Consider the following 18,831-nt stretch of genomic DNA (forward strand, 5'->3'; position numbering starts at 1 on the left):
GCTTGAAAAATCACAAATTTGAACTACAGCCAACAACAAAATTTCTGTCTGGTTACTAGAGACCTATGATTTGTATTTCCAAGAACTTAAAGTGATGTTCTATGGGCAGAAAGTGGATTCATTCGAGAAAGGTAGCGAATTCTTTCATGGTTTTTGTTGCTCGCTAAAATTGTTTTTTGCAAAAAAAAATTAATACCTCTAAAGTAATTTGGAAAATTATGAAATTTGAGTTAAAAATCCAATTTATAGTAAAAAGAAGCTTAAAGATGTGGAACGTGCAAGGTTTTTGTGATCCATATAATCCCGGGGGGTACTAAGGTTGGAGAATGTTAGGTATGTGTGGACCGGGCCTCTGATAACCAACCCTTAGAGAGACCAAATTCTAGTGAAAAAGTGAAAACATCCTACCGGGAGAATTGTTTACAACTTTTTTGCCTAAAAACTAAACTTTTCCTAAAAACCATAACTTTTCCAACCCTTAGAGAGAGATTCAAAGGTGAAAAACCCACCCTTCATCATCCTCACATACTCATCACCCATCTTTGCCTAGATACCTCCACCTGGCATCCAATATATGCTTACCCACTTTCCGAGTAAAGGTGATACAATGAAAATAACAAACGGATAGATAGCGAAGATCAACCCTTGTACCAATGTCCCAATGTTCTTCTTTTTGCTCTGAAGAAAGTTTTAAAAAAAGAATAATTTGAATACTGGAATATTTGAAAAATCTTTTGGGTGATATCAGCATTTAGCTGTTGTATTTTGTTGTATGTTTATTGACGGGAAATGAAGCAAGTCAAAAAGACCGATTAAGAATTGGGCTATTCCAGAACAGAGTTGTACCTATGTTGAGGAGGTCTTTTTTTGGAAAAGGGCACTTTAATTTTTTTAGGACTCCCATTTTTTTTCTAATATTTTGGACCATCCTGGATTTTCGACCTCATTTCACTGAACACCTTTGACTTTCAACCTCCTTTTACTGACCACCCTTGATATCCCGCCTCATTTTACTGACCTGAACAGACCACCCTGGGCGTCACACCTCCTCAACATAGGGGTACAGACTTTTTATGGAATAGCCTATTTTGGTATTAGTATCATGTAGTTTTCTTAACATTCTTAGACTGACATTTAATGTCAGGGAAGGCTAGAAGATAAAAAAAGGTACCGAAATGTCGCTTGAAGAGGGTCCTTTTTTCTCAACCGTCAGTACAAAGCAGTATTGCTTCGGAACAATACGAAATTCAAAAATAAATCGAAAGTAGGGTCTATTTTCCAAACGTCAACGGAACCTTCCCGTCGATGTACATACAAGCGAGTTTACGTATGAGTGCTTTTTTGCGACAGAGACGGTTAGCTTCTGATTTTTTTAGATCCTGATCAACTGAGGACGACGGTAAACAAGCACTTTTGCCGTCCTCGATTTTGCGGGTTAAAACTGCTTCAGTCACTCTGGCGTCCTCAAAAGCGTAAATACATAAACTCGCTATAAAGTCACTCTCGGGGGCTAATGACAAAATTATGTAAATTTTTTACCTTGACTCTGATCTGTCATTTACAAAAAGTAACTACAAACCTCTATTGGCAAAAAAGGTGCAATAATGGCGAAACCAACATTGGCGTTCAAATAGAGATACGCCATACCAATCAAAATAAGAAGTTCTTGTCGGTTCCGTATTAATGGCTCTTCAACATCATGGTCAATAATAATTTCTTTAGACTGTTGCGCTTTGTCGGTTGTTGGATGACGACTTTCGTAATAGGTGGCCGGTGAAAAAGAAACTGATTTCTTCTTATATGCTCCTTGATCAAAGATTCTTGGATTCTTTGGCACCATAAAACTATCACTCAAAGATCGAATCATAGTTCCAGTAATGATGTTTGCCGTGTGTCGTGTTTCTTTTTTAATAGCTTCCACAAAATGATTTAAATTTTTTTTATCTTTGACCCTTTTAGATCATTCGATTAAATATAAATATCCCAGCTGGCACACAGCGTTGTTTCAACGCTCATCTAACGTTACATGGACGTTATGAACGTTAAATAAACGTTGAAACAACGTTTTGTACCAGCTGGGATACTTAATTGCCTCTCTCTAACTTTGAAATTCAATTCTTGATATGCGTAAAGGCCAGTGCAAACAAATCCAACATTTCAACCAACATTTGAAAAAAGAGAGAAGAGAGAGAGAAGCTGACCCTCCGATATCATCGGACTGGGCCCTATCCCGGGATAGTTTCCTTCCCCTAGATAGATTACCCGATTACAGCGCTTGCCAGACATTGTACTCTGTGCTCGCGACACATCAGAGCCGTGATGTATCGATGATGATACTCGCACAGTACAGGAGAACCTTGCGTTCTCACAGGTCCGGAACATATGAGTACATATGAGTAACCATCATCACACCACATTCAATGTTCAGCTGATCTCCCCATACTCTTTTATCATAGTAATGTTACGATTCCCTTCACATGGTCTGGGTTGACCCAGGCCAAGGTACATTCACTTGCCAAGTAAATCGCAACACCGAGTGGAAATCGAACCCTGACCTCCAGCACGGAAGTCAAGAACGATGACCGCTACACTCGATAAAATGCTGGATGGAAAACTAAAAACGTTAAATGAAATCTAAAAAGCCTTTGATCTTGAATTTTTCCTGTTTTAGAAAATTTTACATTGGCACAAACCGGTCCAACATTTCACCCAGGATGCTTTTTTTAATTGGATGAAATGTTGGACCGGTTTGCGTCAATTCAAATTTTTGGAAAAAAAAGAAAATTCAAAAAATGTTGAAGAAAAGAATCGTGTTGGACGGTGTTGGATGAAGTTTGATCGTCATCAAACATTTCATCCAACATTTGCGGCGAAATCAAAGAAGCTCTCTCATTGAATTGTGTAATTTTTTTTGTTGGATTGGTTTGGTGGTACTTTATCTTTATTTTTTGAATTTTCATTTTTTTCCAAGTCATGTCGGATGAAATGTTGGATCGGTTTGCCCCGGCCTTGATTTTCGCTTTATCCAACGCAAGTTCCATCAAACATCTCATCCAACATTGGAAAATCATGTTGGATGAAATGTTGGACTGGTTTGCCCTGGCCATTACTAAAAATAGGAGCCGGATTTTGAACACCGTTCAAAATCCGGCTTTTTTTGTGTTTCCGTTGAAGAATATAACCTTATCTTGACTATCAATAATAAATTCGCAAATCACTTTCTATCCAGTATCCCAGCTAGTACACAACGTTCTTTCAACGTCAATCTAATGTTCATAACGTCCATTTAACATTAGATGAACGCTGAAACAACGTTGCGTGACAGCCAGTATATCATTCTGTATCGCAAACAGCGTGTGTAGTCTCTATATTGCATAACTGATGACTTTCCCCACCCGAACATTTAGCAAAAAAGAAGCTAGAAATTCCTCTCCAAAAAATATCCAAAAATGGATTCTTTGGCCTGAAAGCAGAAGCCAGAAGAACTAACGCCGAACTCTCAAGAAAACTTAGACTTTGCCTACATTATTCTCCATGCTTATTTTACTATTCTGTCCGTTACAAAATTCGTCTGAATGACCCATTAATATCATCAACCAAAAAAAGTAGGGCAAAAAATTATTGAAATGAGAAATGGCACAGAATTGTCATTTCAATCCAATAAAATTGAAAATGCTTTAATTAGATTTTATCCTTTAAATGAGTTCTTTTATCATCAATGTGTGTGTCACATTTTATTACATTACGTACGCGTTGAATCGTTTAGTTATAAAAGCATCCAAAAAAAGAATATTATGCAAGAACCCTTTTTATATATTTGAATCCAGCTGGCAAACAGCGTTGTTTTAACGTCCATTCGACGTTAAATAGACGTTACGAACATTAGATGAACGTTGAAACAACGTTGCATGCAAGCTTGGGACACATCATATACTGTTCCATATGCTGTGAGAGGATTAGTTAAATTCAATCAAATTCATTTTGCATGAATGGAACTTCATCCTTAGGCGGGTATTCAAGATGTGTATTTTTTTCGAACAATTTCAGTTGAATTTTAATACAGGTCACAAAAATACACATAGACAGTGCTATACATCAGTCAATACGTCACTTCCAACAAATTAGCTGTAGGGTCCTTGGAAGACATTGTATTAATCTCATCTTAGAATCCAACAGGTGGACCTAAAGCACTACGCCTAAGAATCGCATTACCTTTCGTTTCAAAAATCAGAATCGGAATCGTAACGTTAATGGCTGCTCTGGACGTTTCAGATTGCCTTTCATATATCTACAATCATGGACGAAAATGGTGAGACAAGAATAGAATTATAAGTTTCAAGGCCCCCTCCCCCAGTGGCAATGTTGAAGGGTATTGGAAAATTCGGTGGGAAGGCCGTTCGCACTAAACATTGCCACTGGGGGGGAGGGGGACCATTCCATTGTTTTTCCAGAATTTTTTAGTGTTTTTCTCAAACATTGAAGTCCACAATTGTAGTTCAATAGAACTTTTCATAAAGTATGTCACGAACAACCTCATATCCTTCTTGAAACAATATATGACAGCATAAAGCTAAGTTGACATGTCGCCAAATTGGTCGTCCACTTTGCTCGACAATGGTAAAAACACCAAAATACCGTCGTCTGTTTAGGTGAACAAAGGTAATGTAGAGCCGTTCATCAACTATCAACTTTGTTTTGCTTTTTGGTTTCATATAGTGGTACAATTTCCAACCCCCAGCAATTAGGTCCCCCCGTTTATTATAATTGGAAGAATTTTTGACCCCCCTCCTATTCGAATCCCCTCTACTCTTTGGGACCTCAGAGTATCGAGAAAGGACCGAATATGGCAGATCAAGTTACTTGTAAAATTTCAACATTTTGCGTGGGGAATTATTTTTGTGGTAAGCAAATGAAACCATCAAGATTTCGTAATTTTAACATCCCTGTCTCATTTTCCTGAAGATGAAATCATTTCAAAAACATGAATTATTCTAGCCGAAACACTGGGGTAAGGGGGTAAGGAAAGATAATACAAATTGTCAGAGTAGATCATTTTGCACATTTTCACGTGTTCTGATATACTTGAATACTCTGTGTAGAAGCGAAGTCACGAGTTTTTCGTTTGCGGGGGGGGGGGTGGGGTGTGGATTGGAAGGATTTAGGGGCTTGTAACTTAGCAATCTCAAAGAGGCATTGGGCATTGGGAGGTCAAAGTTAGCAAGACTGAATAAGATCACAAAAAGTGAAGAAAACATAAAATGTCAAGTCGCAGAGAGTTTTCTTTGTAATCTTTGTGTTGCAGAAAATTTCTTTCTAAGAAATGTCAAGCAACTTGAAAGAGATAAAATTCCCTTGAGGAATTCCCAAGAGATTTCTATTGTAATACACTCGAAACAATTCCACAATGCATCGCTTTTTTAAAAAAATCAAAAACTCCGATAAGGTCTAATATTCCGTACAGGTAACTGAATAAGGTCTTTTTTGTAAGAATCAATGAGTTTTGACCTACGCTTAGATGTTCCTATATTTCAATAATTTCTTATAATGTTTTTGTTTTGCTTTCTTACCACTAATTCCTAAGCAATATCTCAAATATGAGGTTGTTTTGGTTTTGCACCCCTATGTCAATCCTTCAACCTGGAAAAATTGGACAAGATATCGTCCCTAGTGGAAAATAAGACTCCAATTTTTGTCCCTGCAAAAATAATGAAGTGCTATTTTTTCGTCTCCACTAGATTTTCTGACTTGAAAAAAAATGATAAATTCAAACATCCAACGATAAAAAATGTGCAATATCCCCATCGAGTTTTGTTTTAACCCCTGGTGGCCGAAAATATCCTACCGGGATCACAGATCTGTAAAGCCTGAAGGGCCAGATAGGCAACTTTAAGCTTTTTCCAGCAAAAAAAAGTGAAGAAAAAGATCATCAAATTGTTCTAAAAAAAAAGTGCACAACAAAAACTTATACCAAAGACGCCATACCAAATGAACAATGGAAATTAAATGATTTTTAATGAGCAAGAGAAATGAAATTGCATTGAAATTCAAAAGTATCAAACTTTTTAATTGTATAAAAGATTTTATTGTACAAGACCATCATTTTGATGAAAACAATCGCAATCGCCTCTTTATTCCCAAATCACTTTAGCATTGTAACATGTGAGTATTCGCAAGGGAAATTAAAACCTTGATAAAAACGAAAAAAAAATACATTTCAACCACACAAACACACGAAGTTAGGAAGGATAGCAGCACAGAACATTCATAAATTCTGGTAAGTGATGAAATACAATTTTCTGATTGAAAGTTATCTTTTTCATATATATCTTGGATAGTCCTATTTTTTTTTTTTTACTTTTGCAAAACCTTGAAATCGCTAACGATTATATGAGAAAACGTCAAATAAGTAATCTGAATGAAATTAAACTATTTTCTTATTTCACGAACTGCTCGAATAGCTCCCCTATCTAATCCAGTTTAACTGACATAATATTGAGTTTTTGAAATAAGTGCCATATACAGCGAAATAGTTAACCCTGTCAGCCTGGCACTTTATTGCGATGATTTTGATGAGGATTTATTTGCGATGACCTGATTTTTTTTATTTTGAAGTAGTTTTGGAAATTTCGATATGAGCTTATGGTAGCCTTTACTCACGGAAAAAAACTAGACTTTGAAATATGTTACCGCCTGTGTATATAGGCTAGCTTGACTGCTAAATTTCAGATTGTGGATCAGAAAATGAAATTTTACGGGCCTAATGACCCGTTTAAAAACTCTATATGGAAGCTTTGTTTCCTATTTTCTGACTTGAATTTATCTTTTGGTTGACCAACAAAACAAGGTTTCAGGCCCGTAATACGGTTCACCAAATTCTCTTCTTACTATAAAGTCTGAAAGAATTTTGTGTATAGATTTTTGATTTAATGTTTTGATGGTTTGTAAGCCATCTTTGCTCTCAAAGTTCAATTTTGAAAAATCCCAAAACGGCGGGTGGAAAGGGTCATCGAATTGAGACTAAACGATATTCCAGAAAAAAACCGGAAACCAGAAACAGAAAGGGAAAGCAAGCATTTTCATGGAAAGAATTGATAGAGAAAAGTATTAGTTATCGTTGTTTTTGCATAAGATTCCATTTTTCTTACGAAGATTCTCCTCACTTTACAAGGATTTTTCCGCTTTATTTCAGTGATTACATACCGGCCGGCATGAGATTGAAAAGGGTTTCTTCTACTTAATTAGGAAACTGCCTTAACTCTTCGAAGCTCATTTTTTCAACCACCCGAAGTTTTGGTTTTTTTCGATTGAAAAATGGTAGTAGAACCTTGGTGTGGGAAAATAACCTTTTTGAAGCAGATATGAAACAAATTCAAAGTATACAGCCGATCATCTTTTACCTTTTTCTATCTCTGGATTACACGTCCATCACAGATCACTAAGTTTTGAGATACATACTTTTTTATAAGAACCTGTAAATTTTGGCTCAGGCCGGGTTTTCGCTAATTATTTTTCCTTAAAATTTGAAATGGGTTCAAAATCTATTTCAAAAATCGGTACTTTCCAATTAATTTCTGAATCCTGAGGCTAATAGGATTATTTTAATTTTATATTAGACTTTTAGACCAATTTTCAGCCTCGTGTTCTTATAAAATTGTTCTTATAATAAAAATAAATTTTTGTTTTAGCAGGTGCTGAAGATGAATCGGAAGATGTTTTTCATTTGCTTCTTCGTTTTGTTTGTAAATCAATGTTCATCTACTGGAGGAAATGCTATCGAGATTACCAACGGTACCACTTCTTCCATGACTGAGAATCTTCTGGATGGACTGAAACATGCTTTGGATATTTCATCAATGAAAGTTATGGAAGAGTTCAATAACCCAAAAATGATGAATGAAAGGTATCTTATGTCTTAATTCTCGAGTCCAAAGCTAAAGCGAAAGGGATGTACCACTTCTAATGACCTTGTGAGAATTTTTGTATCAGATTGGATCGAATGAGGTCAGGCTTGCTACCAGAAAAAATGTAGTGTTTCCGGAAACCGGCCGGGTGATTTTGACAAGGTAGCAGACTATGGGTTCATCTATATGGTTAATTATAAAGAAAATCGAGTTGACCGTTCAAGCTATCAAACGTTGTTTGGTTATATATTCCCGCTATTTTCGTTAGGAGTTGTTACATTAGTATTCAGAGCTTACTTCAAACTGTTTGTACAAGTTATCTTTAAAGTTCAATTTCAATGATCTTAAGTTATCAAAAATAGCAAAACAATTTTCCGGACGGCTGATGAGAGCTTTTTTCCTTCACCCGCATTCCGAAATACAACATCTTTTATTTTCGCCTTAGCTCAATATTTTTCAATGAGGATTTGTTTGTTTTATTGTTATCAGCGGGGACAAATATAATAGGGTAAAATTTTCCTCTGGGACGATATTCTTGCCAATTTCTCCAGGGTGGGGAGGGGCGTCACCGAGTCTGTAATAAGAGGCTGTAGTAGTCCTTTTCGGCACTTTTTGACGGCCTCATATTTCAGCATAAAAACCAATAAAATATTTTTAAAAATAACTTGGACCTCTATGTTAGTTTTGAAAGTTTTTCAGAATACATTGAATGGGGGCTTCGACTTATTGTCGATAGCATGATAATTATACTAAATCTAAACAATTCTTACAATATCTAATCACTACATTTTTTGTTCCTAGGGATGATGAAGAGGATGAAGACATTCGATTCGATTTTACAAAAAGTCGAACGCGCCGTGAAATTAAAACATGGTATGAGGAAGTTAAAGATGCTCAAAAAGCTGCTAACCGAGAAGGTACTTTTTATTTAAACGGACTACCGTCGTTTTTAATAAGATTCTTATTCCCGCACTAAAATTCTTGTTGCTTTTCCGGAATTTTTCCGCTGTTTTTCCTGTGATAACCGGAATGAGATTGGGAAGGACATTTTTTCTAAAGGAACGGAAAATTTGTGCTTAGTTATAAAACTGCATAACTTTCCAAATGTCATTTTATAACAACCCGGAATTCTGGTCTTTTTCCGACAGAAAAGTGACTTAAGAATCTCATTGCGGGAATAGGAATCTTATGTAAAATGACTGGTTGAATCGTTATTCACGATAGAGTATACAGGTTTAAACTCGTTCCCACTCCTTGTGAAAGGTTATATAATGCTCTTCAGTATGATCGAAAGGTGGTACAAGTTGCTCTGGGTACGAGATTGATACTGTTAATGGAACGCAACTTCAAAAATCGACCTTGTGAGAGTCAGAATAATGAACTCTGTCAATTTTAGACCTTTCCCCGACGCTGTCACATTTTTTCTCCAATTTATTGCTAAAATTTATGTCTCTTTGAGGGAGTCGATTTTTGATATTTTGGGGTTTTGGGACCCTGTCAGCCCTTAAGGGTCCCATTTCCAAGTTTCGCAAAGTGCACTGTAAGGGTCGAAATGAGTAAAGATGAGATGAAAAGGGAAATTTAACCATATTTTGCCTAAAAATGGTTTAATGTCTATCTCAGTCGAGTTGTTCAAGATTCCATGGACTTATTGCTTCTAATTTTCTTTAGAATTGTTTTTGCGTCGATCAATTCCAGTCCTTTCATCCGAATACTTCTCAAAAGCCCACCAAATCCTACCTCTGGAACTTGGATCAGTCTTAGATCGTTATCAATACTTTGCAATTACCAAGAATGGTACCAGCACAATCATCATTGCTAAATATGACACCCAGGATAAATTGGTTTCCGTTCATACTATTTTGTTCGAAAAAGGACTTTTGAATCTGGCAGTGTTTCATGGTCATGTGAATCCATCATCTAAAGTGAAATTCTTTGCTGCAGCAGGTATGATTTTATTTGACAACAAGAGTGTACACTTTTTTAAAAACATCCGATATTTTTGAAGCTTTCGGATGTTCTTAACTTAGAGGTTTAAACCTAAAAGTTTTCTTAAAATATAAAAAACCATTTTGTGAGATTCTTTGTGTATTTTTTCGAAAAATTGGCTGTCTTCGTATTCGCTAAGCCTTGAAATGTTCTTGACTTAATATTTTGGCAATTGAAGGCTTATGTTATGTCATTCTTATATATAGTTTGTTCATACTTTGAGGGACCTAATCTTGTTTTCTTGCGTGATATTGAAACCCTCCAAAATAGGAGCTGAATGGGGAGTGTTAATGAATTTAAAGGTTTATGACAATTTTAATCCTATTATTAAACAGATCAATATGACATATATTAGTTGAAAGATCACTTTGGCATTTTATTGATGTTAAACAATCAAGGTCCTCATTCAAAATCTGTACACGTCTTTTTTTAATAGAACATCCGAAATTTATGAAACCTTCGGATGTTCTTAACTTTTTGAGTTTCAAGTCTAAAAATGCAGCAGTTGTCTAAGAGTCGTCTACGAAGCCTTAAGATATTCTTAACTTGTTCTTAACATGTTCTTATATAATTTGTTCTTATAAAAAAATGTGTAACTTTATCCAATTTCAGGTGATGGTTTATCCATATACGAGATCGATTTGAACAGTCCAACGTACTCATTTATCAAGATCCAATCAAATCCATTACCACACATCCGAGCATTGAAATTCGTGGAAATCAAACAAGAGACCTTTTTCATCATTGGTGTTCATAAAACAGTCATCAATGGAGGCGCAGATGAGAAATATGAGTGGCAAACGAATGTTCAAATCTTCAAATATCATTCCAATCAAAGATATTTTCATTACAATTCTATGTTACCAGGTATGTGATCATACACGTTTTTGTTATACGAACATCCAAAATATTTGGAGCCCATTTTCCTAAGAAATTGGGTATTTTATAGTCTACAAAGCCTTAAAAGTTTAGATTTTAAGATTTCAAATTCTATCATTTACGGCTGAAAAATCCATTTCGATCTTTTAAGATTTCTGAAATATTCCGATGGGGATTAGATTGTAGTGTATTTGCCTCAGCGGGGTGTTTGGTCAATATTTTCAAGAGGGTTAGGTGGACACTGCTAATAAATATCCTTTAGTATACTGACGTCGAATGAATTATAGCTCGTCATTTCGCTCTAAAGGTGTTGTTCAGACTTTAGGAATAGTCAAATGTTTAGTTTTGTAAAATTCAAGCTTGTTTTGAGATTTAGCGCAATTGTTAAAAGTCTTTTCGTATAAATAAGAATTTCAGTCTCATACTTCGAATTATATTTCTGAAACAAAGCTTAAATCCACTTAAGCTCAAACATCTTCAATTGCAACTTACAATTATTCTTTTCCAGGCTCAGGTGTTAGCGATATCGAATGTTTTGTATCCCAAACCAAAGCCTACTTAATCGTGGCCAACTATCGAAACGATGTTGGAACCCTAGAACCCAAAACACAAGTCTATGAGTACAACGTAAACCTTGGGCGATTCTTGTTCACACAATCTCTGGCAAGCAGTGGTGCCTTAGACATCGAGCACTTTGTCTTATCTAATGAAGATTACATCATTATTGCCAATGAAGCTTCTGGCACCACTGACAACAAATTAATGAATGTTCCATCATACATTTACCGACTGAACAAAGGAAAATTCCAACTTCTACAGACCTTGCCGACTTATGGAGCAAAGATTTGGAAACATGTTCCGATACCCAATTGCAAGCAAGATGTATTGTTGATTTATGGTGATCAGAGGGACAATATGGATCAAGTTGGTATCTACTCTTTCTCACATCATGATGAAATGTTTAATGCGGTTCCTTTCGAAGTTTACGCCATCGAAAACATCACAGCTGACTTCAGACCACAACCAAACTCCATATCTACCTTCACAACAAGAAGTAACGTTACCGGCAAATTTGACTTCATGCTTGTGATCGGAGCTGTTAACACAGACCAAGGTTCATCCATGTATCAAATCTCATATGACATAATCCTTCGGGACAGTCCAATGGAAGCTTTCAAAAGATTCGTCACCAAGGAGATTAGTCTCATCAATCAAACATTGAACGAGATCAAAACCCTATTGAGCACAACTGAAACGATCTTGAGTGACTCTGTACTGAAGACTGGACAACAAACAATCACAGGACAAAAGACAGTCAACAATCTAACTCTGGATAATGTGTTCATTGACACTCTAACTTTGACTTCAGGAAGTATCTTATTCTTGGTGAACCAATCATCCTACCTTGCTGATCCAGAAGAAGTGAATCCAACCAACATAACCATCTTACAATCTGAAGTCGAGCAACAAGGAGATCAGGTTACAACAATGGACAACAAGAATCTTTGGTCACTCAACTCTACATCAAATATCACCAACAAGATGGTCTTTGAAAACTCCACTAGTGCTGATACTCTCCACATTCACAACAATCTTAACGTCTCAAGAATCAACACAATCAACATCGATCAGTTGTATTCAAACTTGGTGAATCTCGATGAATCTGCTCTCATTTCTGGCAACAAGAAATTCAATGTTCAACAAACCATCAATAGTATGGACGTTCAAGGCAAGATCAACCATCTGGATTTCGAAAAGGACGTCTTCATTGATGATAAAAACCAGACCATCACTGGCATCAAAACGTTCAACAACTCCATCACTATAAATGGTGACTTGTCGATCAACAAGATTATGGGCATTGATCTCTCAGAATTTGCAGTTCTAATTGATCAACCAGCAACATTGAGTGCACCAAAGACATTCTCTTCACCAGTAACCACGAATACAACTAACATAACCTTGGTTAATGACCATAATCTAACCATCCTGTTCACTGATTGTTTCCGAAAAAACATTTCGCAAGATGTCACTGGTAACAAAATCTTCACCTCGATTACATCTAATGAAAATGTGGTTATTGAAAATCTCATCAATGGAATCAACCTTGACGAACTAAAGAACCGAATGTCCAGCAAGCAACAGAATCAAACTATAGCATTTGGCAACAAAATCTTCAATTCAAATGTGACAATCAAGGGATTCTTACAATGTCAACAAGAGATCAACGAGATCAATATACCATCTGATGTCATTTTGAATAAACAAGCAATCGCATTCAATCACACCCAGCATTTCAAAGGACCTGTCCACATGAAGAAGACTTTGCAAGTTGATGAAACCATTGCTGGTATCAATACATCAAGATTGATCAAAACCAATGGTCAGAAAACACTCGAAGGATCTTTGTCCTTCCAGAATGAAGTCGTCACTCACAACCTAACAATGGTTGACCAAAAACAAATCAACGGTATTGATTTTTCCGTCTTTGCTGAAAATGCAGTTCGTTTGGATCAAGAGCAAGATCTTGGCAATATGAAGTTCACAGACATCATGTTAGAATCACACAACGTCGATCAGTTGAACGGTAAATCAATCAGTGAGTATGGTAGAATTTTTGATAGTACTCTCCAAAAGAATGGTGACCAATCATTCGAATCTATCGAGTTTGCTAACAATGTACACTCAACTGGAAATCTCAACACATCCTTGATCAATGGTCATCGATTCCCAGAAGACTTTGCTCGAAAATCATCAAATCACACTTTCAACTATCCTGTAACCTTCACTGAAAGACAAACCTTTGAAAACGATTTGTCAGTTACAGACTCTGTCATGAATGTTAGTATCGATAATTTCTTCAATCATTTGATGTACAAGGACCAGGACGAGATTGTGAAATACTCTTTCACATTCAACAATGAATTCACCATTGAGAAAGACTTGATCACCAACAGCACTATCAATGGAGTTGACTTTTCAAATCAACTTATTCAAAGAACTGGAAATCAAAATATCACTGGTCATAAAACATTTGCTGTTTTGAATCTCACCAATTACCATGTTGAAGTTCAAGGTGATCTTGGTGTCTCAGAAACTATCGATGGTGTTGATCTATCAGACCTGGATTTGTCTGGTATGCAGATTTCACGAAATGAAACTATCACTGGTGAAAAATGCTTCGAAGGTACCGACTACAATCGTTCAGTCTCCTACGTCAATGGCATCGATCTATCTGCACTGAAAGCTGACATCGTTACTTTGGACACTGACCAAACTATTGAATCTGAGAAGATCTTTACCGACATTGAAATCAACACAAACCTTAACACCACCTCAACAATCAATGGAGTTGACATTCTGAAACTCAAAGAAGAATTATACAGTAAGAAGTCACAACAAGTAACCTTTGAGAATCTCGTCATCAAAGGAGATGTTCATATCCAAGGAGATGCAACCATTAGATCCATCAATAATACCAACATAACCAAACTCCATCAAGTCATCTCAAGGTTCAACACGAATAATATTTCAAAACTGGTCATCAATGGTGCTTCAAATATACAAAACCTCGAATCTCAAAGTATCAATGATATCCAAACAGATCGAATCATCTACCGATCCGAGAATCAAACTATCACTGGTCACAAAACAATCAACGGTCAAGCAATTATGGTCAACCTCCAGACACACCAAATCAATGGTATTGATGTCGATGATTTGTATAGTTCAGTAGTCACAAAAGATATGGAGCAACGCATCTCTGGTAACAAATATTTGATAGCACAAACCACAGTTCTTGGCGATGTGTATTCCAGATATCTTAACAATATGAACATCTTAGACTGGAACTTCATAATGACAAAAGGGTATGAATATTTCTTTTAAAACTATTAGCCAACTTAAAATAGGCATCTTGAGCTAATTTTGACAGTTTTTATTAAATACTCCTATGACCATGGTCAAAACTCAGTAACTGACATTTTTCTTAATCGTGAATTGTTATATATATGCATTCATTTAAGTTAAATTTTCTTCAAATGTTTAACACTTAAGCCTTATACCACGAAACTTCCTTTTTGTTGTTTTTAGGCTTAAAGAGCAGACTGTCTACTCACAAGTATCTTTCCAACACGAAACAATGTTCATTGACCTAAATGTCACCACAATTAACAAAATCGACATTGATAACTTCTTCAATCAAGTAGTAACAACAAAAATGAATCACACATTTCCAGATCTAATCAAATTCACCAACGGTATAATGACCGAATCCTTACATTCGACTGGTGAAAATCTCCTCATCAACACAATCAATGGGTTACCAATATTACGTCGACTTCACAACGAGACATTGAAAGTGACAGGAGAACAGACATTCTGTTGTCTTACTGGTGAACAGTTTACTGTCAAACATTTGACTACAAACCTGATCAACTTCCTCAGAATCCCAGATGACATTGTGACCAAGATGACTGACCAGGCAATTTCAGGTATAAAACATTTTATATCTAAAACCTTTTAAAAAGGTTGCTTGGAAGTTTATAAACTGATTTTCATCATACAGTAATTTAGTTCATCAAGAAAAGAAAGTAATTCAATAACCGATAGAAATTGTTGTTTTCTGGTTGTTTTTTGATGGTATTATATTTATCACAGGTCTATAAAGTGCATCCCTGGTTTCAAAAGCTGACAAATTGAAGTAACAGCAATTTAACACTTACTTACTTTCACCTAATACTTACGCTTTATGTTTAGGTGACAAGCTATTTGAGAACGTCGAATTCACGGATATCCTGGTTAACCAGCACATAAATGGTATCAATCTTAAGGAGCTCATTGAACGAACCCTTTTCAAATCTTCACCCCAGACACAAACATTGCACGGTCACGTCACTTTCCAGGAAAACGTTCATGTTCAGAATCTGATCACTTCTGGTCAAATTGGAGGAGTCTTGATGACCAAGGACAACCTGGTAACTCTTCGTAGTGACCAAACAATTGAAGGTGAAATCACATTATTACAGAATCTTCACGTGGAAACTTTAAAAGTCAATGGTAAGGACAATATCAATATTTTAGATTCAAACACGCGCTATTTCAAATATTTTTCGAATCCTAAACATCAATTTCCTTAGTGATTCTTTCATTGTGCCTCAGCACTAAAAATTTCTCTGATATTTTAGAATGAGATTCTAGGGGACGTGAGCTATAACATTTCGATATCTAATCACTTGGTTATCGGCAACAACTTTTCTAGTTTTGAGTTTACTAGTTCTCCTTTAACTACTGCAAAATTTATAATGTTCTTACACAGGAACAATCAACAAACTTAATTTGACACAAATTTACCACAATGCAATTCGACGACACACCAACGAGACTTTGACTGGCGATCTGCTCATTATCGGCAATCTTGCTGTCTATGGTAACATCAATCTGACCGGATTAACCAATGGTATTGATCTATCAAACTACGAAATACAATCTCCCGTAATGGAAGATTCACTTACTCAAGCAGAAAATGCATTGTCAGCAACTTTGAATAATCAATGTTCTGCACTTTCGTTCATTACAAATGCATTGACAGGTAATATTATCAATTTACATTTTCGGCATCTTTCTTGTTGGTCGATTTGAATAATACATTTGTACTTGCTACCCATGTACCACCCACCTAGCATTTAAAATGAGACAAACTTGAACTTCATAATATGGTAGTAATTTAACTATTGAAACAGTGCTTGGGTAAATACAATTCTTTGCTCCAACTAACAATAACCAATATGCAGTCTTAAAAAAGCCTGAGCTAATAACTGGACTCTATACCTTTTGAAATTATGTTACATATTTCAAAGCAGTAGCATAATTACTGTCCAGAATTAGTTGATGCAATCCCCGGGGGAGCACTTGACCGTTATTTATCTCCTTAACCTTGAGTGCCCCCCGGATACAATTCGTTGAAGAATGTATTAGATTAAAGATTTCAACTTTCTACTCATAGGATTTGGTTATCGATTGGACTACTTTACAATCCGACAAGAAATTCCATTCAAAAATGCAAAGCATTCTCAAGTCTTCACCATGGACAATGATATCTATTTAGCTGTTTCTATTTATGGTCAATCGTACACTTTGTGCAGTGAATCGTATGTTTGTAGATGGAATACAACAACAAAGAAATTTGTCCCATTCCAATCCTTCCCAACTGCTGGAGTTGAACAAATAAAAGTTGGAAAAGTTGGCAACCAGACAGTTTTGTTTGTAATGAATAGTTACGAAGGATGTGCAAATGTACAAGGTGAGAATCTAACTACGGAGTGAAGATTGAGTGGTTTAAAGAGCCAACGTCAGCATCCTTCGTTCGAACCCAGCTCTCTCCAATGATTTTTTTTTTAGTTCGAAAGTAACCACAACGGCCGACTGTAGACCACATCAAAACAATGGAAAGGTTGCCCAGATAAGTGGGTAGTCCATACAAAACATCCGTCGGTCTTAGACAAAAAGCGTCTGCTCTCAAGATCTATTTGCGTTGAAATTAAAAAAATATTGGTTAAACCTTCAAGAATCGGTTCCATTGGATTTAGATTCAAGTCTTCTAGTCAACACTTTCAATTTAGTATAAAATACATTATCTTTTTTTTCAATTCAGGACCTCTCCAAATCCTTTCATGGAATATCACTACAATGAGATTCCAATACGTGAGACAAATGTCAAAACAACCTGGTATTGGACTAATTTCATCTGGTGATGACCTCAACGTCCTACTATCCAATGGTACAAGTGTACAATTATCCAGCCAAGGTGAACTCTTGGACCTTGAACTATCTATTCCAATTACATCAATAAGCTACTTTGACACGATCAACGGAGCTAAAGGAAATTCCTGGTTAGCTTTGGCGAAAACTAACAACGACAGCACATCAAGGAGCACTCTAGAGATTTACCAATATTCTGGATCTGACTTCCACTTCATACAATCTCTGGCAACAACTGGTTTGAGTCGCACAACAAGTTTCACATTCAACAATGATACATTCTTGGTAGTAGCAAATGATCGTGACCAATCAGGTAGCTACGCAACCTACCAAGTCAGTGTTGATATCTATCGTCTCAAAAGCACTTCAACAACATTCGAACTCTTCCAAAAGATCCCATCTTACAAAGCAGTCGATGTTTCAGTATCCTCTTTTGGTACCCAAACCTTACTGGCTATAACACACTATGAGCAATCAGTATCGGTCTACAGGCTCGCCTTGGATTTTGGTTTCTTACTACTGGAGAATGTACCGGTTTCACATTGTCAATCTGCATCTTTCTTGGAGACTGAAGATAAGTCTTACCTCGTGGTGACGACAGATAGTGATGTGGATAAAACGAAAATACTTGAAATTAAACCAATCGGTAAGTTGAAATTTCCCAGCTGGCACTCAACGTTCTTTTAACGTTTATCTAACGTTCACAACGTCCATATAACGTTAGATGGACGTTGAAACAACGTTGTGTGCCAGCTGGTTGAGTACCTTTCCAAAAAAACTAATCGTTTACTCTCTATGAACCAGTAGCGCGGCTTTTTTTAAGTGGGTGCTTCGCTCTTTTGCACCTTTTATGATAAGCAGTTTTCAACCAAAAAGAAAATACCAAAAAATCTTCGCGTCATTTTTACAAAGATATTTTACTTTTAGAAGGGGCGCCAAATCCCAATTGATACTTGAAAAATGGGAAATACCACTTGTCATTACGAAATGATTCAACTGCAAATCTGTACTTAAAAGCAACAGTTACTATTCTAAATTCCTTAGATTATAATTTATATTTTTATCTTTGCAGGTGTTGACACTGATGCTCTAGACCAAATCGAAGGATGTTAAAGATGAACAAAATCGAGATATTCAATTTAATTCAAAAAATCCAAAAGTTTTATTTTGTAAAATGCATATACACAATATAAAAATTCATAAATTTGTTTAAAATATTCCAAAAATAATTTTATATCATATACATATATAAATTTAAAAATGTACAAAAATGAAAAGACAATACATTTTACCCGAACATTAA

General features: G+C 36.0%; 1 protein-coding gene across 1 annotated transcript; it reads left to right on the forward strand.

Moving 5' to 3' along the window:
* Window positions 1-8,087: 8,087 nt before the first annotated feature.
* Window positions 8,088-18,831, forward strand: LOC136805996 (uncharacterized). The gene is made up of 11 exons (XM_067062578.1): window positions 8,088-8,206; window positions 8,703-8,818; window positions 9,573-9,848; window positions 10,503-10,757; window positions 11,278-14,638; window positions 14,862-15,262; window positions 15,528-15,827; window positions 16,087-16,359; window positions 16,774-17,070; window positions 17,422-18,174; window positions 18,601-18,831. Exons 1-11 carry the CDS (start codon window positions 8,088-8,090, stop codon window positions 18,639-18,641), a joined length of 6,192 nt encoding a protein of 2,063 aa, XP_066918679.1. The 3' UTR covers window positions 18,642-18,831.

Source organism: Clytia hemisphaerica, unplaced genomic scaffold (assembly GCF_902728285.1).
Source record: "Clytia hemisphaerica strain Z4C2 unplaced genomic scaffold, Clytia hemisphaerica genome assembly, whole genome shotgun sequence".
Classification (NCBI taxonomy): Eukaryota; Metazoa; Cnidaria; class Hydrozoa; order Leptothecata; family Clytiidae; genus Clytia; species Clytia hemisphaerica.

Excerpts from the sequence above, each read along its gene's own strand:
- LOC136805996 (XM_067062578.1), top strand. The coding sequence starts at position 8,088 with ATGGTTAATTATAAAGAAAATCGAGTTGACCGTTCAAGCTATCAAACG. Across the intron at positions 8,819-9,572 it reads AAAAGCTGCTAACCGAGAAG|AATTGTTTTTGCGTCGATCA; the intron begins GTACTTTTTATT and ends AATTTTCTTTAG. Across the intron at positions 10,758-11,277 it reads TTACAATTCTATGTTACCAG|GCTCAGGTGTTAGCGATATC; the intron begins GTATGTGATCAT and ends ATTCTTTTCCAG.